At 38.1% G+C, this 27147-nt stretch overlaps 2 protein-coding genes across 14 annotated transcripts; one reads left to right on the top strand and one right to left on the bottom strand.

Annotated features, from left to right (window-relative positions):
• The first annotated feature begins 5885 nt into the window (after positions 1–5885).
• On the top strand, positions 5886–22009 carry LOC116254049 (shewanella-like protein phosphatase 1). 13 transcript variants are annotated; one of them, XM_050077790.1, is made up of 11 exons: positions 5886–6373; positions 8308–8419; positions 10262–10375; positions 13017–13229; positions 16138–16273; positions 16761–16927; positions 17014–17102; positions 17205–17274; positions 19956–20059; positions 21349–21455; positions 21617–22006. In XM_050077790.1, exons 1-9 carry the CDS (start codon positions 6327–6329, stop codon positions 20040–20042), a joined length of 1035 nt encoding a protein of 344 aa, XP_049933747.1. In that variant the 5' UTR covers positions 5886–6326; the 3' UTR covers positions 20043–20059; positions 21349–21455; positions 21617–22006. The 13 variants fall into 13 exon arrangements, with proteins under 13 accessions (XP_049933747.1, XP_031484957.1, XP_031484958.1 ...); XM_031629091.2 differs by having other exon boundaries at positions 5888–6373; positions 8313–8419; positions 20717–21464; positions 21617–22009; XM_031629085.2 differs by having other exon boundaries at positions 5888–6373; positions 8313–8419; positions 20717–21455; positions 21617–22008.
• Positions 22010–22456: 447 nt separating this feature from the next.
• Positions 22457–26586, bottom strand: LOC116254048 (protein trichome birefringence-like 35). The gene is made up of 6 exons (XM_031629084.2): positions 25723–26586; positions 25325–25634; positions 25060–25231; positions 24448–24647; positions 23973–24125; positions 22457–22846 (listed from the first exon to the last, which is right to left on the bottom strand). Exons 1-6 carry the CDS (start codon positions 25925–25927, stop codon positions 22516–22518), a joined length of 1371 nt encoding a protein of 456 aa, XP_031484944.1. The 5' UTR covers positions 25928–26586; the 3' UTR covers positions 22457–22515.
• Between the last annotated feature and the right edge of the window lie 561 nt (positions 26587–27147).

The following is a 27147-nucleotide window of genomic DNA, read 5'->3' as shown; positions in this document are numbered from 1 at the left end:
TGATGATAGCATCTTTGAGATATTAAGGAATCCATTTCTTGATCACAGGAAGGCAGCAGTACCCATGATCACCATAAGGACTCCCCTCCTATTTCATCTGCAGGAACACATTTGACCTTGTGGTGGAAGCAATTCACACTAAGTCATGATGATGAATCAAGGTAAGGAACCTCTAAATTTTATTGGTATGATGAACAGCAAGATAGAAAGTTCATCAAAAAAATATGCCATAATTCCAAAGAGTTTTCTCTTATGAGGCAGTGATGATGAGCCATCAGATGACTCCTCAAACGAGGATTCATGCTTTTTGAATGATGTCATCTCCTTGAAAGAACGTATGATTGAGGAAGACTGGATTTGGGCCTCTAAAGACCAATCAATTACTTTTTCAGAAAACGATCTCTCAAAAAGTAGTCTTACGTTGATCCTTGACTGCTAATTTGGTTTGGTTATATTCCAAATATCCATCCATAAAAGAGAACATGGCATGGCCTGCTGTCTACCAATAAATCAATTTTTGGAAGTGGGTAATTATCTTTTGGTGTGGTTTTATTCAGGTTTCGAAAGTCGATGCACAACCTGACTTTGCCATTTTTCTTGTGGACTACCGCGATATTAGCCAACCATTTGAGGTAATCGATGGCGCAAATAAATTTTGCCTTTAGTAAGTCATCTGATCCTTCTTTTATAGGTCCTTCTAGTCGATGATCAAGCTTGCGTAATTTTTTGCGTAACTGACTGCAACTAGGACTTATGGGCAAACAATATTCAACCAGCTGAGGGTCTAAGCCAGACATAACTTCATAGGTCCATGCGAAAACTTCTTGGTGGTTTATAAGAAATTCACCATTTTTTTTCTCATCTACTGACAAACTAGTGCCAATTTGAAGGATCTTATAATTCTCACTGGTTCTAATGTTAATCTATTCAATTGGATCATTAAGTAAGGACGAAGAATGTTCTTATTTCTGAATCTAAGTGAATCATGTTAATTCCGACTTGAGTATTGATGTAGGTTCTATTTCACTGACTGCTTGTTAGGTAAATGCTTTCTGGGGTGCTTCTGAGGAAAAAGAAGAAACTGAGACATGTTGAGTTCCGACATCCTGTAAGGAGGAGGATAAAGGAAAATTGAACAAAATTAAAATTGATAACAAAAGATTACTTGCATTTTATATCGAAAGTTCTTAGTTCATAGAGGGGAGGTCCTCTCATGAGACCTCACAAGTATAAGTTATGATTATAAAATTCATGGGAGGATTTGAAAATAAAGGTGAAGACTATCAACCAACAAGATCTTCTTCAAATTTATTTATGATATCTCAGTCCTTTAGTGTTCATCTGAAAGGGGATACTGGTCGGCTGCAAGATACCATCTTCATTCTTCCCGAAGCCAGTGAATAGATGGTAGCCACCTTCCAAAAGTAACTGAAATTCTTTAGGGTTTCTTACGAAATGAGCATATAAGGGATGTTTTTGGTAACTCAGACGACTGCTTGAAATAGTATAGGCACTCCCAGATAATTTGCCTATCTCCATGTTCTGCATCCACTCTTCCAAAGATCTTTCCTTCGCCGTTCTTATGTTGGGCACGTCTACCAAATCAATTGGCTTAGGGAGCATTGGTTGTACTAACTTCTCGATCGGATCCTCAATGCATATGGTGATTATTGATAGGCCAAAATTCTATTTGAGGCATTAATGAAGAGTGGATGGGAATCCTCATACTTCGTTAATCCAAGGCTGTCCGAAGAGCAAGTTATATGATGGTGGTACATCCACTACATAGAATGTAATGCAACGACTGGTGCGTTCGATGATCATATCCATGTTGAGGGTACCTTTGCTATTCATGCTTCAGCCATCGTATCCATAGACCTTGGTATCATCAAGGCAATATTGGTCTTCACAAAATCTCAAAGCTTGGCCATGAGATTAGGACAAATATTTAAATCACTTTATCCATCGATCAATACATGTGACACATTCATCTTATTAACTTGGACGACAATGTAAAGAGCATTTTTATGATAATATCCCCATTTTGAGAGGTCTTTTTTGAAAAAATAATTGACTGGTTCTTAGACACCCAAATCTAGTCTTCCTCAATCGTACGTTCTTCCAAGGGGATGACATCATCCAAGTAGCATGGATTCTCGTTTGAGGAGTCATCTGATGACTCATCATGATCGCCTCGTAAGAGAACAATCTTTGAAATTATGGCAGATTTTTTGGATGAACTTTCTGTCTTGTTTATTATATTCCTCATACTTCGTGAATTCAAGGCCATCCGAAGAGCAAGTTATATGATGGTGGTACGTCCACTACATAGAATGTAATGCAATGACTGGTGCATTCGATGATCACATCCATGTTGAGGGTACATTTGCTATTTATGCTTCGGCCATCATATCCATAGATCTTGGTATCATCAGGACGATATTTGTCTTCACAAAATCCCAAAGCTTTTGTCGTGAGATCAGAACAAATATTTAAATCACTTCCTCCATCGCTAAATACATGTGGCATAGTCATCTTATTAACTTGGACGATGATGTAAAGAACATCTTATGATAATATCTACATGTTAATGCCTTTTGGGTTAAAGAATGCTAGAGAAACTTATCAAAGAGTCATGACCACTATAATGCATAGTATCATCGATGAACATATTAATTAAATTTAAAGCAAGAGAATATCACATTGAAACCCTTGCCTAGGTGTTTGAGAGACTCTTACAATGCATGTTTTGTTTGAATACTCAAAAACGTGTGTTTGGGATTGAATCAGGTAACTTTTGGGTTTCATGGTCAATAAAAGGGAGATCAAGATGGATCTTGACAAAGCCAAAGCGATCATCGATATGCCACCACCTAACAACATCAAGGAACTACGAAGTTTGCAATGTCAAATCCAGTTCATCAATCGATTCATTTTCAATTTAGCCATGAGATGCGAACCATTCAACCAACTACTGAGGAAATGTGTCAAGTTTAGAAGGAGTTTTGAGTGTCAATAGTTGTTTGAAAGGATCAAGAAATACATTTTAAATCTACCAATCCTAAAACCCTCAGTGTTGGGTAGACCATTGCTGCTTTACATCATAGTGAATGAGTTAGCATGTGGCGGCTTTTTGGCACAATATAAGAAAGGAAGTCGCATCAAGCATGCAATTTATTATATCAGCAAGACTTTTGTCCAGTATTAAAAGAAGTACTCTCTAATGAAAATTTTTTTTCTAACATTGGTTTGGATGTGTCAGAAGCTGATATATTATTTATTAGCTTACGAGATCAAGACAATACTCCAAGCTAAATCCTCTTAAATATATCTTAGAACAACCCTTCCTTAATGGACACAGACAAACGGCAAGTTTTGCTAAAGCAACATGATCTTGAATATGTGTCCCAGAAGTCATTCAAAGGACAAACAATTGCAGATCAGTTAGTTGACTTTCCCCAGTATGAGAAAATCAGAATGAACAATGAGCTTACAGACGAACATGTACTAAGATTAGAAACGGTTCTGATATGAAAGATGTACTTTGATGGATCCAGAAACATAATGGGAGAAATTATAGGCATTCTACTTATCATAACGGAAGATAAAATGATCTCATACTATTTGAAACTCGACTTTCCATGTACGCATAGCATGGCTGAATATGAAGCCTTAATAGAAGGACTTCGTTCTTTATTAAGTTTCTAAGTAAAAAAAGTGTTTGCCTTCAGCGACTCTCAGTTTGTCATCAATCAAGTGAATGGAGAATGGCAAGTCAAAGATGAAAAGTTGGTATCATATCAAGAGATCACCACCACCTTGATCTGTCAGCTTGAAGAAGTACAGTTAGCTCACATAAAAGTGAAAGCAACCCCTATTACGGATGGCCTCACAAGTTTAGGATCAATTATCTCCTCTTGAACAAACGAAGCAATCCTTTATTTTGAGATTGGAAGATTAGAACATCCCGCTTTTAAAATGGTAAAGCATATCCATCATATCCAATTGAGAAATACGTCTTGGTAGCATACCCAAAAATGAATAAAAAGCACAACGTATGTCAGCAAGGTACTTTATTCTTGCAAGAGTGTTGCACAGGCGTGGGTTTAGTACTGAATGCTTTCGGTGCCTTGATGAAGATGAGGCAAAGGAAGTCATCGAGGAGACTGTGGGGGCCATGTTGGTTACCAAACCCTCACCAAGCAAATAACTCGAGTAAGATATTATTAACTCACTATACAAAAAGATTGTTACTAATTCATCAAAAGATGTAAAGAATCTCAACTGCATGCTCCAATGATCTATGCACGGCCTCTCATTTGCATTTTGTAATATCTCCTTAGCCATTTCCAAACCTCCTTATTTACATTTCCCTTGTGATGAATGCAATCTATGCTTATTGTAAGTACCTCCCTCCACTTCCTTGTGCTCTTTGATTTCTGCACGCACTCGTTGCTTTCTAGTCATCTACGGACTCTTTTGCCCTCTAAGGCCTACAACATATAGTGACTGTCGTGCTGCATGGGCTGAAGAAAGTAAGCCTGTGATAGTGACTGGGCTCTCTCAACTAGTAGTGATCGTGGGTAGGTTTATGGCCATAACCCAACAGTTTCAAGGTGAAGCAACATCTTATTTCCATTAAAAATATTGCGAAAAAAAAACTCAAAGCTTACAAGCCATCCACAATTTATATGCGGACAGCCTTAAGGAGTGTTTGCCTATCGTTTGAGCCATCAGCAATATCAAAATTGTTGCTAAAATGTAATTAGACCATTTTTGTCCAATTACTTCAAATTCTTCTTCCAATGCACTCGGTGATCGATGCTTGAAAAGTGTTTCCCCTTTCCTGGCGTCCTTGTGTACCTGTTTGCATGCGGTGTGACCCAAGGACGCCAGTGCTTTCAAAATGTTGCACTGGCTCAGGTGAGGCCAGTAGGTGGCTGGTCCTTTATTTGATGGATGTAATTGCTTCTTGTTTTGTGTGTGTGAACGCCAACCCTAGCACCAAAATAACTTTGGACTAGGGGTGAACACGAGCCGAGTTGAGCCTGAGTTCAGTTAGCTCAAGATCGGCTCAACTAATGAAACCTCGAACTTGACTCAGCTCGAGCTCGAGAATAGCTTAAAGGAAGTAGCTCGAGCTCGACTCAGCAGTTACGTATTGAGCTCAAGCTCGACTCGATTAAGGCTTGACAAACTTGTTTTGAATAAAATTGATATTCATCGTTACGTGTTGAGCTCAAGCTCAACTCGATTAAGGCTCGACAAACTCGTTTGAATAGAATTGATATTCATTATTACATGTTTAGTTCGAGCTCGACTCGATTAAGGCTCGACAAACTCGTAAACTTGTTTGAATATATCGAGTTGATTAAGGCTCAAAAAACTCGATTAAGGTTCGAGCTCGACTTGGCAGTGATGTGTTGAGCTCAAACTCAACTCGATTATTTGAATGAGTCGACTCATGAACTCGAGCTCGACTTGTTAAACAAATGACTCGGCTCGAATTCGTTCACAAGCCGAGCTTTAGCGAGCCGAGTTCGAGGGTTGTTCACCCCACTTTGGACCCTGGGCAAGAAAGGGCATGGGCTTCGGTGCTCGCCTTCTTGCTTTAAATGGCACGGGCTGTTTTCTGAGTATGCAATCCAGACATAAGCACTTCCCTCGTGTGCATTCCATACATCACATGGAAACATGAATTGCCGGAACTAAGATGCCCGGTTGCTAGCCCTCTGATGAGAGATATCAAACAATCTCATTGTGTGGAGCCCGCTTGCAGGCACAACGATTGGTCGAGTTTCAAGTTGTCCCCACCTCACGCCACCGGAAGCAAAAATGCATGGACGCTTACGCGCGCCTGACGACCCTCCACTGAGATATTCAAATGATAAGATCGTTTTATCCTGCATTTCCTTTCCCCTCCTACCTTTAATTAACACTTTCCACCGTGCATCTAATGATTGCCCAATATCTGGGGGAGCAAGAATCTGCTACTAACTTACCAAGGGACTAAAGGGAGGAATCTGTCCTCTACTCTATCTCTCTTTCTCTCTAGATCTTAAGGATAGTACTTCTCTGCTTAGTGCGTAGAGTTGCAATTGGTTGCTGCTGGGTAATGGGCTGTGCCCAATTTCGCCGTTGAACTTTGTTCGTCACATCGCTTGAGTTGTCTGAAACCACCCCCTCCTGCGGTGCCACCATCCGATAATGGCCATCAAAGCCATGGCGTTGCTGTCGATTGGTTGCTTGTCCGTACCTGCTCAACCGCAGAAAGAGGGAGGCCTGAGTGGGAGAAGAGACAGCCTCAAGCCCATCGTCGTTCAAGGATGTCCCCCTACGTTTGTATCTGCGCCTGGACGTCGAATCGTTGCAGGTTTCTCTCTCTCTCTCTCTCTCTCTGTGTGTGTGTGTGTGTGTGTGTGTGTGTGTATATCTTTGTGAGGTCTCTCTGTATATATCTTTGTGAGATGCCAATTATTTTTCATATTTCTTCCAAGGAATTTGTCGTAGGATATTGTTATTTGCATATCCCACCTAATAGGACATGGAAGCATTGATGCCAGGTATCTATCTGAACGTTTCGGAACTTTTAGTTAGAAGCACCTAATGGTAGTTTCTTTCATGAATCCTGAGGAAACATATAAAATTTGGATTTCAAAAAAAACGGAGGGGGGTTGACTAATGGGTTCTGAGTTGAACTCTTTGAGAAAAAGTGAAATTGGTGTGGAACAGATACAGACGATTGAGCTTCTTGCTAAGCAACCATATTCAAAGAATGGCATGGCCACCAACTTGTGGAAACTGGAAATTTTGATAGGCTAGATGCAACATTCAAACACTGGAACTGCCTGATGCATACCTCAAAGGTGTTAACTAACGCCTAAGTGAACTGCGAAATGGATGTGGAAGGAATTCAGTTTCAGCACCAACAATAATCTGATTTCTGTCTCAACTCAGAAATAGAGTTAACAACTTTCGTCACAAAATTTGTTTATTTCATAGTTTTGAGTTCCTACAATTAGTTTGGCACAGTAGTTTGACAGGTTCGATGTGGCTTGGATTGATGGTCCAATGGCAAATCTTTACAAGTGGAACCCAACGAACATCTACCGAGAAGCAACAATTAGGCTTGTGCCTTACCATTTTGCATCCCAAACTCTTTCTTGGGATTTTGCCTTCCTAAGCTTGCAAGTCTCCAAGTTCCAGCTTGTCCCAAGAAACAGTTGCTTTCCGCAAACTGTCTGATAAATTTCAGCTTTACCATTTTCTCTCCGAACATTCAATTATTGGCCTTATGAAGAAACGGAGAAAAATGAAACCTAGAACAAATTATCTAGATGCTGCTGCAGATTCGACCTATACATTTTTCCAATACAACTGCTAGGTAAGTGGATAAAGTACATTTTTTATCAATGGATCTGTCTTATGTGACATAGAACCTGTTTTCTTTTTAATTTCTAGGTCTTTGGGTGATAAATTTCAACAGATTTGGTTGTCTGCTTTTTGATATTTCTATTGTACAAACTTGACCTGAAAGCCATGTGAAAACAGCATGCATGGAGAATCATACTTCAGAATCCACTTGGAAATTTACAAAACCATTTTGCAGAAAATATGAGCACATTTTTCCATGATTTCACAAAATAATTATAAGTCATCGGAAAATTCAACAATTAAAATAATAACAATACATTGTATGCCCGTGTTGGCATGACGCCTAATACCTGGCTTCTCTATAATGATGCTTTTGCCAAATCTCATGTACTTGTTGTACAACCTGTAAGATATCATAGCTTCTCAGTATATTCATCTACTGAGCTTGTTCTCTCCACCTGTAGGAATCAAGTCAAGCATTTTCTAAGATAAACATGTGTTTTATAGGTTTGTAGCATCTTATAAGATAAGTACGTGTTTTATACATATACAGTAAAATTGAAATCTGCCGGCTGCCAGATGGCTAAATATTTAAAAGTCATGGCTAAATGCACCATCTACTGTTGCTAAGAACTCCATAAACTCTGTGGTATTGACAACCTCAAAGAGGGTGTAACCAGATCTAACAATAATGCTTTGAGACTGCAGACTGCATTTATGAAAGTAGATGTTATTCATATTAAACATTTCATGTCCTGAAGTCATGCCTGCTGATAGAATGCACATCCTGAAAATCCAGCTGTGGCTTTTTGCAAGTATCACATATATGTGTTTAAACTTTGTCATTTTTGAATAGCTTTTGGGTTCTTCACTGGTTAGTTCATTAATATGGTTAATCTTTGCCCTACTAAAGCATCATTTTTGCTTTTCAAGTTTAGTTGGTGACTTGCATGGTGATATTGCACAAGCAAGATCTGCTCTTGAAATGGCTGGAGTTTTGGATCCAGCTGATAACAATTTGTGGATTGGCGGAGAAACGGTAAAGGTCTTCAAATTATTTTCATTGAAGTTCTAAATGCCACCTTTCATGCTGTGGATCATATTGGGCTTCATATAAGCTTCACTGATTGAAATGTTTGTGCAAGTTCTAAATTTTAAAGCTCATGGTACCCTTGAATAAATGTGTTAATAACAAATCTTATGTCAAAACAGACACCCCTAAATGGCAGGTGCACCTTATTGACATGGCAGGACATGGATATGGACACGAAACATGGCATGGGCATGGTCAAAGTGATGTTGGGTGCAATCAACACATTTTCTGCACTTCAATGTGTAGTTTTGGCCTAAGTCAACTTCGACTGAGCTCAATCTTTTCCCTTTTTATAAAACTTTTTAGATCTTTTTCGTACTTCTTTACTTGCTTATTTGATTATCTTTTCTATCTTTTTTAGATACAAATGTCCTTATAGTACATTAGGGGAGAGACCTTCATGCATTGAAGTGATCTTACCAATCAATTTTTTGGAAACTTAAATATCTTTTAATGCTCCTTTACCTTGAAACATTGTGCGACCCCCACTCTTTAGAGGTAACCCAAGAGAGAGAGAGAGAGAGAGAGAAGAGACATTTATGCATTTTCTTAATTAGAGAGTCATCTAAATAATTTCTGTTTTTAAAACCTAAATTTCTTGTCAATTTACATAGCAGCATTCATTCATAGTGAAAAATTGCATCCTGTTGAATATTTTCTCCTTCCTATGAAGTTATGGATCAAATCAAATCAATGGGGTTGCATTGGGAGCACATGACTGTCCCTAAGATATATAATTGTTTATTTTATATTTCTTCTCCTATTTTCCTGGAGATATTTGTTCAAAAATTACTTAAACCATGAGTCGCAAATGACATGACTTTCTATGGCTCTCATGCAGTTGACTAAAATGGCCCCATTTTATAACCATCCTAAATGCATGATGAGCTACAAAATTAATGTTTCTTTCGCCCTTCCAGAAATTCTATTCCGCCACAAGTTCTTTTGCAATCCAATTGACTAATTTCAAATGTTAGTGCAAGCTTTTGATATGAAATTTCTTTTAAATCCCAGATTAACTATCACATTGTCAATGTTAGAGTGCTAGCAACAGCAAAAACATGCTTAATGTTCATCATGTTGTCATGAAATGAATCTGATCTAAAAATCACAGACATATATTGGCTGGACACCATGTAAAAAAGGAACTACTGGCACCATATTTAATATCAAACATGTACTTTCACATACTATAATTTTTACTCTCCTGTTTTTGAGACTTTCTATCCTAACTAAATGGTATAGATCCTTTTATTTGTGCATTTTTAGGCCATTATATTATTTACTTCTCCAGGCACTGAATAAACTCTTTAGACAGTTTCAAATTTGATGCTTTTGGGATAACTATATTTTATGAGAATGTATAAGCTATAGACATTCGTATATTCATTGGCATGATTAAGCCTAAATTATTGAAATTAGATGAAGCATTTGTAGTTTCAATTCTTTGTTCACATAAACTAAATATTTGTTGGATCTCCTATTTGTTCTTCTGAGCTCTTACAAAATAAATGGTTGGTTATGTGATTGGCTCAAGAATCTTGTTATCCATCCAATGTCACTAAAATTTGTCCATCATACATCATTTTCACTTGATAATCAGCACATTATTCATTTTGGTTATACAGAAATTCTCTTTGGGAAACAAGATAAAAATTCCACACTATCTTTTCTTCAACTACAATTTGTTAGGTAGGTTAGATTATGTGCATAACAAAATTTAAACATTTGTGTTCATGATAAAATCAAAATTTTGTGTTCTTGATATTAAAGTGTTTATATTTCATCATTCAGGTACTTGTTCAGCTTGGGGATGTTTTAGATAGGGGTGAAGACGAAATTGCCATTTTGTCATTGTTGCGATCTCTAAGTATTCAGGCAAAACAAGAAGGAGGAGCCATCTTTCAGGTATGGTTTCTGAAACAAAAGTTGTACCGATAACCATTGCTACTCTGAGTACTATTTAACATCTCTGTACTCTGCATGCTTATTACTGCTATCCATACACAACAATAGTAAATATATAAAAGATCACCATATTCTTTGTAAAATTTCTTATGCCAAAAATGTATCATATGCTCACTTGCTATTCATTATTTATGATAGTGAAACTGTGAAAATGCAACAGTCAAACCACTTCATTTCTGATGATGTTGGTAAGTAGTCTCTAGTTTGTCTGCTGCACATACATGAACTTTAGTTTTTCTATCATGACTCAAAATTTTTCAGTCCAAACCAGGGAAAACTACAGAATGTTATCGCAAAATTAGCATGTTACTGCATTGGGATCTTGTTCTTTACATAAGCAATGCTACCAATCAGGAAACAATTGAATTTATGTCTTCAATTTTAGACCAGTTGTTTAGAAAAAGATGGCTTAGTGTTGCTATCATCTTTGCATTGTAGATTATTTAAAACTATACTTCAACTTAACTCTTGAGGGCTATGTCACATGGACATGGCAAAATGGGCCATGTACCGGTGTCGACACTCCGACACTTGGACACGGCAGGATACGTTTTGGATCGGGTCTGGGTCAGACCCGATCCGAACCACTTTACTAACCCGACATTCTTTGTTTTGTTTGAGACTTTCATTTTTATGACTTATGAGATTGGTGATGAACAATGTTTTGTTTGAGAATCTGAGACTTTCTTTCTTATAACTTATGAGATTGTAAGGGTGAATTATTAATTTAATGTTTTCTTTTTAATTTTATTATCATTTTTAATTTTTTAGAATATAAAATTCGCCGTGTCCGCGTATCCTAAAATTTTGAAAATTGTCGTGTCCGCGTACCGTACCCGTACCCTTATCGTACCCGTACCCGTGTGACATAGCTTGAGGGTTTTGACCTTTTACCTATTTTCCACCTGATGAATTTGTCAAAACAGATCCACATTATCCTATTTTGACATGGTTCATATGCTGCTTTTGTGACTAATAGTGAACCATTAACCAAATTTCAAAGAAAAGCTAATGTGAATTTGTCCTCTAGGTGATTCTTTTAACTGAATTTTGACATAAGATGGCTGCAGTACCTAGATTCTAGTTTGACATGTGTTGATTTCTAGGTTTCTAGATGATCCATTGATTAGACGCCAGTCGGGTGCGACACCGATATGGGTATGGGTATGCCGCCGGACACGGTCCTGGTACGGTCGACGTACCCGAGTCCGTGTCCGTCTAAAAACAGACTCGATCAATGTTAACTGAGTCCATTTTTGTCCAAAAATTAGGGTTTTTTTTTTCATATTTCTTTTCAAAAACACAGAGCTCTCGACAGAACTCCAGCGAGGGCTCTGTTTTGCTCTTCTCCACCGCTATTTGCTGAGGAAGAATTCCAGCGACCTTCTTGCATCAACTATTTTTCTTTTTATTGTTGTTCTTTGTAGTAATTTTGTTTTTCTTCTTCTACTAGTTTGTCATCTTTAATATTCTTTTTCTTCTTTGAAAATCATATTGTCTGCCCTTTCTCTTTTACATTGATATGCAACCACGCTCCACAATGCTAAGCCGTTCCTATATTTTCTGTATTTGGTGTCTTCTATATTTTCTGTAACTGAGCCATTCCAATTCAGCATTTAGCGCTTGGATTCTAGTTCCACAAAGCTGACCCATGTTTTAGATGTGAAAATTCGACTGATGTTCATATTTGACTGTATAGGGGGCTGCTCGGTTGTCCGTATGTTTAAAGTTTTTCATAGGTTTCTTAAACACACTGCTGCAAGAACTGTTGATATATTTTCTTTGTTGTTTATTTGTTTATGCTGATATATATATATATATATATATATATATATATATATATATATATATATATATATATATATATATATATATATATGTATATTTTTTTTTTCTAAGTATTTCTTTCTTGTAATTACATATATATATATATACACACACACACGGCCGTACCCCTGCACCCAAGTTTTTTGAAAATGGTTCGTATCCGTACCCGCACCGGCACCGGCACCCATACCTGTACCTGCACCTGCACTCGTACCCGTACGTATGTCACATATGTGTGTGTGGGTGTGGGTGTGTTTATGTATATAGTTAATGTGTGTGTGTTATCACAGTGTAGAATTATGCATTCTGAATAAAAAGTAAATGCTTATATCTTGACATCATGAAAGAGAAAATGTGCAAGTTTTTGCATCATTTGACACTATGTCACATGAGTGCAGGTGTGAGGTTCAGTCAGGTGTGTATGCGGGTTTGTGATTTTTCAAAGAACTTGGATGCAGGTCCAGCAAGTCGATGTACATAACACACACACACACACACACACACACACACACACACAAGCAAGCAAAATAAGCTTATATGTACAAACATAGAATAAATTATGCATTTGAATTAGAGCATAAAGTATAATAATCATCAATTATTAACAGCAAACCCATGGCACACACGATGTGCAACTGACTCAGGTGCAGCGATGTATTTTTTCTCACCCACATCATGCAGACTTGGTGTATGCTCCAGCTGTAAAATCACCTATGTTTTCCCGATCTTAATAATGTGATTTTTGTTTTGTCAGATAAATGGGAATCATGAATCAATGAATGTTGAAGGTGATTTTAGATATGTTACTCCAGAAGGATTTGATGAATGCATAGACTTCTTGGAATATCTGGATGGTTGTGATAGTAAGTGGGAAAATGCTTTTATTGGATGGGCAAGGGCATCTGAGATTTGGAAAGAGAAGAGAAGAAAGTCCAGAAGCCATTGGAGTGCGTTCGACCTGATGAAGGTACTAAACCACTTGAGTGATCTGTACCTATTTTTATGCTTTTGTGTTTCTTGTGCAGAGAAACTGTCTGAGTTAAATCTCCTGGAGAGATGAAAATATACAAGAAAGAAAATTGTTTTCTTCTTAAAAAAGTCTAAATATTCCCTTCTAGTTTTCATTTCATTTCCCTCTAAAGTTGCTAATTATATGAAATAAGTGTAGGTTGGTGAAGCCAAAAAGCACTCAAATTTAACTTGCATAAATCATGAAGGGAAACATTATTTGTAAGAAAGCTTTGTAAACGGTGGAAACAAGTTAATAGCAAAACATCAACACAATGCTATTCTATCTTCTTCTATGCCAATCCTCACCTATATATTGCCAGTTTGGCCAACTTTCTGGGACTTCTTTCCTTCACAGGATCATCTGGCTATCATTCTCTTGTGTTTTCAGCAGTTCAGTAGAATGCTTCTCTATGATTGAGTAAAATCTTTTCATTAATTCAAGCTTGTTTTACCTTATGCAATAACATGTCTGCAATGAAATTGAAGGGAATTACCAAATTGTTTTCCACGCACGCACAAACACATACATATAAATGTATAGCTGTGTCCAGATGTCTACCTGTCAATCTCTGTTGTGCTTAATGCTCATATAAAGTGTCTGATACCGGCATTTATTTTAGCATCCATCAGCCTAGATTGCAAGTTGTATGGTTTGTGAGAGCATGTCGTTGGAGTATTTCAGAGCCAGAAAGAGGTTTCTTCTGCAACAAGTTATGAGATTAAGGCCATCACAATCAGAGTATTGTGACAGTTAATTTCACCATCTCTTCAGGGTAACGTAGATTTCATGAAGAAATATTAAAGCTAGACACTCATTTGTTAAGAATTGTGAAATGAGAAAAATCAACTTAATCATCCATATCACAGGGATCCCAAAAATGATATTTTTCCAGTTATCTCAGAGAGCAGAATTTTCATGAAGTTCCATGTTACCCTAGTGGCAGTTATTCCTCCTTATGGGAATGCCGGTCCTTGGAATCAGTATATTTATGTTCTAATATGCATGCTACTACAAAATGTGCTGAACTTATTGTATTTCAGTTTGGAAGTTGACCTTTCTGGTGATTCAAATGCCAATATTCTTCATGAAACCAATAGAAGTGCATACTATTGGACCAAGTCCGAAAAATCTATGAGATTCAGAAGCCCTAGTAATGAGCAAACCATCTGAGCTGTGGAATAAACTCTGCCATCCCTCCCAAAATGTTGTTGAAGCTGAGCACCATCTCCTGCAGTTGGGTACCGGTAATAAAATCTGCAATCTCCATGCATGGCAGAATGCATTCTGCTCCAAATATACCAGCTAGGCATCTGGACATAATTAATTTGTCAACATACATTGCAATTGCACTTCTGCCTGCAAAACATCTAATTGCTCCACAAGACCACCCCTCTTGAATGATGAGACATGACTCCAACAAACGGTTGTCAGACATACATTATGTCCACAAAAAGCTCCTCTTTATCCCAGACTGGTTGATTTTTCATATATTGTTAAAACATGAATCCTTCACATAGATGCTATTATTTATGATGCACATTTTTTTTTCATATTAATAAAAACGTGAAAAATGTCTTCTTTTTTTTAAGTCCAACTACAAGGCATTAGAACCTTTTATATTGTTCCATAATCCTACATCACCGCATAGGAAGTTGAGAACCATTCATAAACTTGCACTGGATGGCCTTGGCATATTCAAGAAGGTAAACAGACCCTGCATTACAATATATCTTGGAAAGCACATAAATAAGAATGCAATACTCCATAAACATTCTTTAAGTAAGAACTAAGAACTAGGTACTTCTTAAACATTCTTCATGACAGCCCATTCCTTTTGTGTCTGAGCTATTTGACACATAGTGCAGATGCCATCTATATTAAACTCCCTATAACTTGGCCGAACTGAAAGGACCTCAGCATCTATTGCATACCTATCTAGATATTCTCCATACTTGGAGCATCAAGTTCTAAGTTGATCCTATTTTAGGAAACTCTAACCATGATATGGCAGACATATTTTCTCATATTTAAAGAAGCAAAGCATCTGAGACCCTTAGTTGCGAGAGAGCATGTTGTCTTATGTCTTCAACATGACCTTCATAAAACCAGTCCTCAGGGTTTGGGTCTGTGCATGCACATTGCACATCAAACATAGAAGTACCATCACATGCTTTTTCATAACTTTTATGTAAGCAAAAGCTTAACTAGAATCATCATAAGAATATGAAAAATAGCCCTTAGAATATGTCGTTTGCCTGTAGTCTCATATGAAGGATGGGTCTCCTGCAGGTTTAATGACCTGTTACTGAGGAATGAAATGCATGGCTAAGCAAACTTGGAAGTGTATTTGCTAGAGTTCCAAGCAAACTATGGTGATAGAAGATAGTGACATGAAAAAATTAATTATATATAAAACAACTAATTATTTTATAATATCTTTAACATATTTAATGCTCAGTATGACTGGGAAGCTTTAACTTGTTTGATAACTGTAAAAAACAAGCAGTCGAGCTGCTAACTCCAAACCATCCCCATATGAGCTTCTCCGTTGAATATAGTAACTTTTAATGAATTCATAAACCATTATGCGTTAAAAACGAACCCTAGTTCAGGTTTTTTGTAATCAGAATGTTGCATCTTTTCCTTCATTGTTTTTCCTTCCAATTATGGGCTTTGATGAATGCTGTAATAACTGTTGATGCACAACCATTAACTAGAACACTCAGTCCAGCTGCTATTTTACATTTTTATGGAACAAGCTTATAAAGGGTATTTAACAGCATAGTTGATGAGTCACAGTACAGTGCTAACAGAATTAGGAAGTTTTAACATTATCCTTACACTTTTCTGAATGCTAGAACAGAGACAGAAGGGTGTCAGTGCAAGATCCTTTCTTCTCAAACCAGGGGGTCCATTAGCATGTGAGCTGGCACGTCACCCGGTTGTTCTCCAGATCGATGACTGGGTGTTCTGCCATGGTGGTCTTCTTCCTCATCATGGTAAAATAAGAAAACTTTTCACATGTAATTTTTCTTTTATACGAAAAAAGATATATCTGTGGTGTTGGTGATTTATTTATTTATTTGCATTACTACTGAATTCATTTTAACATTTTCTGACAAACTACAGAAGTAGTATAGCCTTGTTGTGGACTTGCTTGACCATTATCCTGTCCATTAGGTAGATGCCAGATCACAAAAATAGCTAGCCGGATCGCAGTAGAGAACAGACTGCTATATTGCATCTCACTGGTTGTTGGACAAAAATAGAGAATATGGTGAATGTTCCTTACGTATTGTTGAAAACAAAAGATAGTATGGTTGGTTCAAAGCATTTGTAGCATCTGATGTTCCCAATAGATCATATTTCATGCCTGTAACGAAGATCTGAAGGTTCAATTTTTCAGTTGTGCACATATTAAATTGTATTAATAACTTAATTCCTATGGCATTGAACATCTTTCTGAAGGAAATTTTACATATGCAGTTGTCTATGGCATAGAGAGAATGAACAAGGAAGTATCTCGTTGGATGAGTGGAATTGCTCATGAGGACTCTGAAATTCCTTTTGTAGCTACAAGAGGCTATGACAGTGTTGTTTGGAACCGTTTATATTCAAGAGACAGTGAGCAGATAGGCTACAGCAGTCAGCAGGTGATGTTCTTCAGGTGGAGTTTTCCTGGAAAGTTTGCGGAGAACCTTTATAACATTTTCTTAGTAGGGACCTTTTTCTCTGCCAGATATCTGTGATTGTCCAAGAGACGTTGCATGCAATAGGTGCCAAAACAATAGTCGTTGGTCATACTCCTCAGTTATCTGGAGCCAATTGGTATGCGTTTTGCCTTTGCCTTGTACAATACATACTAATTATTCTATAACTTAGTGATTTTCAGCTCGATTATATATTCATTTTTTAATATTTAAATTGCAGTAAGTATAATGACAGTGTGTGGCGAATCGATGTGGGAATGTCAAGTGGTGTCCTAAACAAGGCACCAGAGGTAATGAGAAAATGTTTGTGTCAAATAATCCTTTGAAATCCTCCAAGTAACCTGCTAACCTGTATGTTCTTTGATGATGGCTGTACGATATGGGTTTATAACATTTGAAAACGTGTGACTGAGAGATGGTTGAACATGTCTTTTTTTCCTATTGAGTTTGCTCCATATAGAATTCATGTTGGGCACGAACGGAATCCAGCTGTGGGGCAGATTGGGATCTATGACACTCGAGTTAGTTTTTTAACTGGATGGTGTAAGGTTCCTAGATTGTGGCAACCACAGTAAAATTGTAACATGCCACAAGATGGGAGGATCTGAAAACATTCTTATATTGAACAGGTTGAGAAATATTAAGGAGTTTATATACTTGTGTCCTACACTCCGAATTATACTGGTCATACCCTTTTGAGATGCAAATCGAAGTCAGCTATGAGATAGGTTGGAATCTGCCAGCAATTGAGCTACTTTGGGTTCAGCTGTCATGTCATTGCAGTTGTATCATAGCCAAATTTGGTACCGACCTAAAGTTCATGCGAGAACACATATTCCTTCAGGTGGTCAATTATAGCACCCCAGCAGTGGAGAAACACTTGAGAATAGTCCTATATTGAACATTTTAGAAATCATAAGGTGTTCACATTTCGTAGCGTCAAGTGTCATTGTTCATAGCCTTTTTTGGTGCAAATTGAAGATGACGGATCCACTCTTAGTAGGCAGTCAAATCACTTTTGAATAAGGTTATTACAGTTTTTGTGGAAGTCAAATTCATGTTTGGACCTAGGGTCCAACATGTGAAGGTGTATGTTGGTTAAAGGCAGACGATCAGAACTTGTGCACCCCAACCACGATACCCGATAGAGGACATACAGGTACGCTTCCTGAAAACCAAAGACGAACTGGGGAGGGAAAATACTTTACTAAACCACCGAAGGTCGACTTCCCAAGGTTTTTTGGCGAAAACCTGATGAGTTGGGTATTCAAGGCTAAACAGTTTTTTTTATTGTTAGAATGTCTCAGCCGATCAGAGAGTTCGAATAGCAGCGATCCATTTAGAGGGTGCAGCCATCATATGGTAAAAAAGGGGCAAAAAAGGGGCACTCCTCGGTACAGTGGCTCATAGAATGGCAAGGTGAAGGAGCCCCTTCACCTTACTTGGGAAGACTCAGCGCAGATTAAGGAATGCTTTTCTAGCTTCTCAACTTGAGTACAAGGTGTAAATTGAGGGGAGGGTGATTGATAGTATATGGGGCATACTTGCAATTGGGTCAAGTCCAGAATAATGAATGGGCCTGGATGCTTACTTACCAGACGTGGTTCTTGTGATCACCTTAAGTACTGCGGGGCTGGTGAACCCCAATCTTATTGATTAATGAAGTTGTTTGAGGACTAACCTTAACCCCAGACTTAAATAACTACATGCATAAATGATTGTGTTCTATAAAAATGTATTCTTTATTCACTTGCATGTTCTCTCTTGACATAATGATCCCTGATTTAAGAAGAAACTTGTTTGAAGTTTGTAGCTTTTTCGGCACTAATGAATTGGATTTTGCATCCATTGCATGTTCCATGGAGGCGTGCCTGCCCACACATCAAGCATCCAGTTTAGGAGGCATGCCTCTTTGCGAGCATCTGAGCACACTTTTTTTTTTTTTCGCATGGGAGACAGTCATCCTTCTCTCAAGAGGGACAAGATGTCATCACCTCCTATCTGCTGTGCCAGCAATACCACAGCTTGGCTCACCGGTGGCTTGTACTGCCGGTGTCACCCTGTCGAGCCATTCAGCAACATCAGGGGGAGGCAACAGCCTCCCTCTCTGCTTTTTTACAACTAAGGAGTTGCCAGTGAGACGTTGCTGGCTGTCCAAGGCCACCAGTGAGGCCCCAATGGGTGTCTCCGGCTCGCCGGTGCCATGGCCAGGGGGTGTTGCCCTCCACCCGGTTGCATTGTTTTTTCTTTAATTTAAAATAAAAAAAACAAAACGAGCCGTCTGAGTTATTAAGATCAGACAGCATGTGTAGGTCATACCACACACGAAATGAGCATGCAGTATGCCCTTATTTCTCCAATGTTCCACAATGTTCAATGTTGTCTATTTTTGTGCTAGTGAACTGGATCGTATGCCCGTTGCATGTTAGACAACATCCAATCGTTTCTGGTTTTGTGGCCTAAATTTTGTTCAGTATTCATTTGCATATTCTCTCCACATAATGATATGCAGTATGTCAAAATGGGTGCAAACGCAGTTGTGGGATATATTTTAAGCACATAAAGACATATATTCATTACTTGTATTCATAAAATTTGAATTACTAAAAAATTACGAAAGATAAAATATAGACCAAAAAACTACAAATATCATTTTGCCATTTCCAAGCCATGTGCTGCACCTGCACTCACGTCCAGCTGTGCTGACACAGGTGCTGCACCCTTAAGTGTTGTCATGTTACATAGACGATGCCTGATTTATGAAAAAAAAAATTTGATATGCGTAGCTTTTCTCATGCTAATTGGATTTTACATCCATTGCATGTTACATTATATTCAATGTTGTCTCGATTGAAATCAATGTTGAGCTTTACTGTGATTTTTCTGAATCATGTCTCAGGTATTTTACAAGTATGTGTTTGCAAATATGAAAGCTATGATGTTTGCATAATGTCAAAGTATGGTGTTACAGGTACTTGAAATTGTAGATAATCAACCGCGGGTAATAAAGAACAAATCAATGGGACCATCCGACCTCCACGTGGTAGACTTTGTGTAACTCCACAACCTTATTAGGTATGGCTATCATATTTAAAAGGACTATAAATCTCTTCCAACAACTTTTTCTTTCTTTTTCCTTTTTTTTGCATTTGTATGTTAGGATTTCATAAAAATTATAAAGTCTATTATATCTTGACCTCAGCTTTCTTTAGTTCTGCTTCCTTTAATCAACAGTCTGAACATTTTCAAGATCTAGTATGGTTAACTGCTGACTGCAGGAACTATATCTAAAAATGCATATGGCTTGGAGCTATAGTATCTTATGTAAATTGAAGCATCACAATCATACATATTGTTTATTACTTCTTGAAAATTATTGTATGTTAGATACATTGACTGTGTAACCTCTCATGCTAACCACAAACTGAAGTAACTATACATTCATATTCACAGACAATAGAAACTTCATGCCTTCGATAAATGAATATAACATAAACAACATGGACACTTGTATTGAAAAACATGGAAAAAGTAATGCAAAAGTGGCTTAAGATACAGAACTGAATCTCACTTGTTTTTTGCAGCCCTTTAAGAATTTAAAATAATCTTGGCGGAACTTATTCAGTTGGATTTATTATTGATGCATTCTAGTTCTTCATATAGAAGAAAAATGAAGGATCAGCTAGGTCCTCAAAGGAAAGAGATTGATTGGCTTTGCATTCCATGTCGCAGATATGTATGCAAATGTGGCACACCACAAGCAATGGATTTAACACAAGCCCCCCTTACGCTAAGCAACTAACATGTGTGCAAGACATTTGCAGCTCCCAAATCCAGTTTGCTCTTGTCAGCACCCAAGAGAGAGAGAGAGAGAGAGAGTATCCGAAGTTAGTGAGAGGTTATTAAAGCATCAAGTCTTGAACAACTATTTTTTGCCATTAATAAGGAGAATGCACATAACAAAATCCAAGCTGAAAAGGTAAATATTGTTTGGCTGGCACTAGTTTGACTCAGTTTGAGGTGTCATGGACCTTTTACATGTGAACTGCTCTATTTGGTTTAATGTGCTATTGACATAGGAACCATGCAAACAATATGACGAAGCCTTCATAGGCAGTCTATGATTCTCTTGAAAGAAGTCAAAAGGGAAAGAACCTCAGTTATGAAAAAGGTGATAGATGAGCAAATGTCTTACCAGGAGCTATTTTGAAAAAGCTATAGTTCTTCCTCAGAAATTGATGCATCATTTCTTGTGAATCTTGGGAATCTGCAGTTTGAAGAAAAGAGAATGACCTTGCAGTCCCAGTACTATTTCAGAACCTTGATCTTCGTGTGAATACTTAATCAATTCCATCATGTGGCAGGGGTACCGCAAAGGAGAACACAAGTATCATTTGTGGAAATAGGAAGAAGCACAACATTCGTGTTGATCGAGAAGGAGTTAGTTCAGCATTTTTGCCAGATAAACTTGGTTAATCTTGTAACTAGAACTGATTCAAGTTTCCACTTTTCTTGATAAATAGACCAACAATTTGAGCATCCAAAAAGTTTAAAAGAGAACAGAAAAAACAGGGTAAATGATATCTGTTTTGTCTTATTTTTCTGACACTATCTCCACGTTTTTAATCGCAGTTTCAAAATGGTGGTGACAACAGCAATAATGAGCCACAAGCTGCCATGTCCTGCTACCAGTGCTTCAGCAACAGTGACTTGAACCAATGGTATTTTAGGCTCTGCAACACTTAAGGGGTCTGACCTATTGACTTTTACATGGAAAGCGAACCTCGAAAAAAGGTGCTTGCAAAGTGCTGTTCCAAATATGAACTGCAAGCTCAATCATGCTCCTGTACAGAAGTGTCTTAAAGCGTATGCATTCTAATTCTCCTTAGCTATAATTTTTCTATAGGGAAAATAAGACTCGGTGTATATCATGGCACCTTTGAGCAGAATTTTTTGATAAGATAATTAAGACTGATATGAAATAAAAATTTACACCTTCCCTTGAAAATAATGTATTCTATGCATGCTATGCTTTGACCGGCAACAAAACGTCTTATATCTGAGAAAAATTCCGCTATGATACATGTCTTTATTACTTCAATTCAACGCTGGGACAGTTCATGCCTTAATGTGCATGACATACCTAGATATTCTAAGTCTTATCTTGAAAGAATATAATAGCTGATGGTTTTTGGATTATCCATCAAAGAGTTCTCTATTTATGCAATTAAGCCAAAAATTTCTGCATTTGATCCGAAAACAGGTGGACACATGTAGGTGCTTGCAAATGAAAGAGCAACATGGTGAAAACTGAAAAGGGCAGATCCTTATGTCGATTCTTTTCGGGTACTTCAGAACTCCTTTTTCGTTTCAAGATTGTTACATACAATTGACAAGTAACAAAGAATGCCAAACGACATCGAACAACCTTTGAAATGTCGGAGAGGAAAATGCAGCTATTCTTGCAAAGAATAAATTGAATACTTGCAAATCTTATTTCGTTGAACAATAAATTACACGTTAAGAATGTCTTACAAAAGTGCATATAACAACTCATTCCAGGCATCTGGGACACCAGGCAAACACCAATGTATACAATCTGAACGGCTTACAGGATTTAACATCTGTTCACTAGAGAATGTCTCCCAAAATTTTCGGTAGATAGAGGGATGCCCATCCTTCCTATACTCAGATAGCTGAGTGATGTTTAGGACAGTAACTCTTGATCCCAGCCTGGCAAGAATATTGTCAACTATACGCATGATGCGGGTATCAGATCCGCTTCCCCAGTAGTACTCTGTTGTTATAGGTGTAGTTTCATTGAAACAATTGCCACCAGTTTTTGGTCCCCATTCATGGCTCCTGCACAAGACATGAAATAACAGTTGAACTGCCTCTTATCAGTTCATATTAATCAATATAAGCATATAGCAGTGACGTGGATGAAAATACAAATGGATAGGAACATTGGGCTTTGTAACTTTCGAACAGATAATGGCCTATGCTGCATTTTTTGCATTCAAGAATGAAGAGATTTTGCAATTGACTGCACTAGGTCAAATTTCATATCTGGTGACATGGAATAAAATTAAAAATTTTCAATTAGGTAGGGTGGAGTATGACACTTCATAGAATTTGAAGGCAGTGTCGCTGTTAACAATACATGAACTGCATGCATTTTTATCAAAACGATGGTAGTTTGGAAAAGCATTATGCAACTGTCATTCGAGCCCAAAAAACTGATTGATCGAATATACGTGTCAAATAGAGATGCACAAAGAAAGTAGCATTTGTTAACCTATATTTGAGAAGATTATATTAAATCCGTTTAACATTGGTGCTAATAATTTATGACTTCTTTGCAAATGAAAAAGGTAAGAAACCCCTGCAAGCTTCAATAGCGGTAAGGCAACACAGATGCTGATATACCTTGAGGCATTTGGGATACCTTTGTTAATGTAATGACAAGATTGGACCTAGTATGACATTTATATCCAAAAAACTACAACCCATAAACTATGTGCTCCAAACATGACTATTCCTTTGCTCAAGGTAATTAATCCTTCCTATACATGAAGAAACAGAAATTGTTTATCCAATTATAGATAAGTTTATCCTTCTACAGACATGAATTTTTCCAGGGAAATGTTGTGTTTATTGGAGGGTAATGATTGCAACATCCGATGAGATATGAATCCATGGACAATATATACTTAACTAAGCAGTGTCGAGGGTATTGTAAAAGGGAACAAGCCAAGAAAGGACTTGTACTTGTCTATCTAACAACTCTGTCCATACCTGCAGTCAAACTGAGTAGAAAAGAATATCTAGATCCCATCCCTAAGTTGCTCTTCTGAATGATATAGAAAAGAACACAAGGTTGTGTGTGCAAATGACCTCATTAGCTTCTGATTGTTAAGGCTTTTTTGTTCTTTACACAATCTAAGATTCTAGAGGTTCAAATCAAGAACTAATATAATGGACTAACCAGAGATGTGTTGGGGACATGGTAACAAAGAAAACTCGAGTCAACAGAGGATTTATATTTGAAAAGATCCACTCTTCCCATGTCCTTAATGCCAACTTCATGGCTTCCAAGCCTTCGGTTTCCTCACAGGCACCATCTTCAGCATTTTCCCATCTGCATTATACAAGTCATGTAAGCATGTAAAGTAAAACTATTGAAGATATGAAATGCTTGGCTTGGAGATGTTCGTTAACAAAATACAGAACAAGAATGCGTTATTTCAGGCATCCAAGTAACCAATCCATCATTTTGGCAGAGCATAGTCGTATAAAATCCCAGGAGAACAATTTTATTTTTCACTTGGCTGTACTTTGGTTCCCCAAGCTATCCAGAAAAGCAAGATAAGTTCAGAGTTTACTTTGCCCCATATCCCAGATTTCTGGATAAGCATGTGCATTTCATCTGGAAAAAGACGAAAGCCAGAATATAAACTTACAAAAGCTTTATTTTGGTTCCACTTCTCCACCAAAGATATGAATTAAAAACGAGTATGTCTGCCTTTCCCCAGTGAGCTGCATGTTTGGCTATAGAATCAGGCCTGATAATCCGATTGCTTAGCCTATGTTTTACAGGATCATCAGAGTTAGACTCAACAAGTAAAGGAGCCCAGTAGAATTCCACGGAAGCGTTATATTCCTGTACAAACACATGCAAGCGAAAAAGAAGAGGCTTTCAGAATACACTATTTTGTCAGCAAAATTTGGAACATAATCTTCTCCAAAGATCATACAGATAGTAAAGAATACTACAACGCTCAAGTTTACAGCGTTCATCCTTTCACTTTTGCCTCTCGAACATATTCTGTGGATAACTGATCTCTATGTGATCAGAGAAGGTGTTCCCCAGCTCCAACTTTGACGTCAGTCTTCTCATATATGTTACAAAATGCCATCTCATATATGTTACAAAATGCCAGCTCTGTCAGCAGTTTTTTCCCCCTTTTTCGTGCCTTGAAGTTATTCAGGATAGTTCTCTTTAAAACATATCATACATGTTAGTTGTTTGTCCTTGTCGCCTAGACGTGGAGAGGGGACAGACTACCGAGTACCTTAGCCTTGAATATGGTGAGATGGGAATTGGGCGTCATATATTTCTGGTCTTTAGGTATAACGGACTGCAACAAACACACCATTGAAATCCATTGCCCACGATTCAGGGAATCTCCAACAAACACAAGTCTTTTTCCCCTAAGCTTCTCCCACATAGCCGTTGCATTCCACCTGCACAAAAAAGCAATATACACAGAACCCATTTACCGTCGACAAGCTATCGGATATCTCACTCCCAAGATGCAAACATTTTTAAATTCTGACCTTTTCAAGTTGCACTTGTGGGGCTGCCACCTCCAATTCTGATAAACTGAATCCGGCCTGCCATGCTTCCGGCAGGCTAACTGATCCGACATATAAGGACAATCACGCTCTGAGTAAAGAGGATATGAAGCATTATCGAACACCCACTTCCCAGAAAATAGGTCACAGGTATTTGAATCCTCGGGCCGTTGATCTGCAAATTCGTCTGTGAAATCATCTCCACGAGTTTCCAAGCCAGAACGTTTTCCTTCTGCTCCGAGGCTGCGATTCCGGATTGTAGGACACGCTTTCGACCAGTCGAAAGCTCCACCTAAAACTCCCAAAGCACCAGCATACGATCTCATCAGGTAAGAAACGAAAAGTATGTGGGCAGTAAAAGAATCTAGTGGAATCTCCACCTGAGCTGGTACTGGATCGATTCTCCGTTCTGCTGCGACCTCTATCGGGTGTGCTCACTGCTGATGACAGGCTCTCTCGAAGCCGACCTGCCTTGTCTTCCTGGATCCGTCTGATATTTTCGTTGTAGAGGAAAAACCCAACAAAAAAAACACAGACAAACACAGCAAAAACCGGAATTGGTGGTCTCCCCTTCACAGTATGCATGGTCTCTATTTTTCTTTCACTTGCTCTAACTAACCTCCTTTTTCTCTTCTGAAGTACCCAACAAGAACCGCAGACTATTCACCAAATTCTAAACTATGGGCAAGCATTATGTTCATCTGCCGACGCAGTAACTAAAGCAACTTCCATGGTTAAACCCTTCAAATCTCCAAGAACAACAATAAAATCATCTAACAATAAAAAATTACAAAGGCCAAGACGGATATAAAACAACAAAACTGCCCTTCCTTTAGTGGGCTTTGGGTAACAACAAAGTTAAGATTGGTGACTACAGAAGAGAGAGAAGGAAAAAAGCAACGTAGCGGAGGGCGTTTTCAAGCGTGAAGGGCACGAGCAAAAGTACCAATAGATGCAATGACCATAGGAAGTTGAGGCAGAGCAGCAGAGAGCCACTGTCGGTGAGTGGATCCCACTGCCTGCAGAAGGCGCAAGGGTATGCGGTTTGAGATCTGATCGAAGTTGCGGACGATGATCCTCAGCAGAAAGGTGCTGGTGCTGAGGCGGCCCACCGCTTCTTCCGCAGCTATCGTCATGGCCCTGTCTTGGTTGCTCATCTGCGGTGATGAATTCGGTCAGGCTAGCAGCAACCCTCCATGTGCAGGTCCCACTGGCTGCTGCACTATCTTCGATTAGATCGGTTATGATTGTATTTATTGCCTTGTTTGTGTGCAGTTGATAATTGCTAGGCCATTTGTGTTCCCACAATGACGGGTGGAGCTGTGAGTAATGTTAGTGTTGCCCTTTTCTGCATTATTGTAATCTTTATATGCTTAATAGTGGATTCGATAATCTTTATGCCATTAATGGAGGATCCATCTGTCCCTGGAGTGAAGGACAACGCATCTTGGTAAGATAACCATTTACTACGGCAAATGTTTCATTGTAAAGTTTTTAAATGAGAGGGGCCCAATTTATTTGCCAGACCTCTCCCTGGGGCGCATTAGAATACTTGGTACTAAATACTTAAACGTTTCATTGAAAAAATTTTAAACAAGAGGGGATCCGATTTATTTGCGATACTTCTCCTACAAGTTGTCTTTCAATCCTCTACTTACACCAGAGAATATGATTAGCAACGAGCCTACCTTTGTGTTGGACAATGCATGATAAACTAATAGCATCATTCTTTATGTATGGAAATGTTCTTGTTCTTGGCTGCTAATTTGCTTTTACATTTTTTCAAATATTTTAACAATGATGTA

The sequence above is a fragment of the Nymphaea colorata genome, chromosome 5 (assembly GCF_008831285.2).
Source record: "Nymphaea colorata isolate Beijing-Zhang1983 chromosome 5, ASM883128v2, whole genome shotgun sequence".
Taxonomy (NCBI): domain Eukaryota; kingdom Viridiplantae; phylum Streptophyta; class Magnoliopsida; order Nymphaeales; family Nymphaeaceae; genus Nymphaea; species Nymphaea colorata.
The sequence above is the reverse complement of the archived record's forward strand: the minus strand, read 5'-3'. Positions and strand labels throughout refer to the sequence as shown.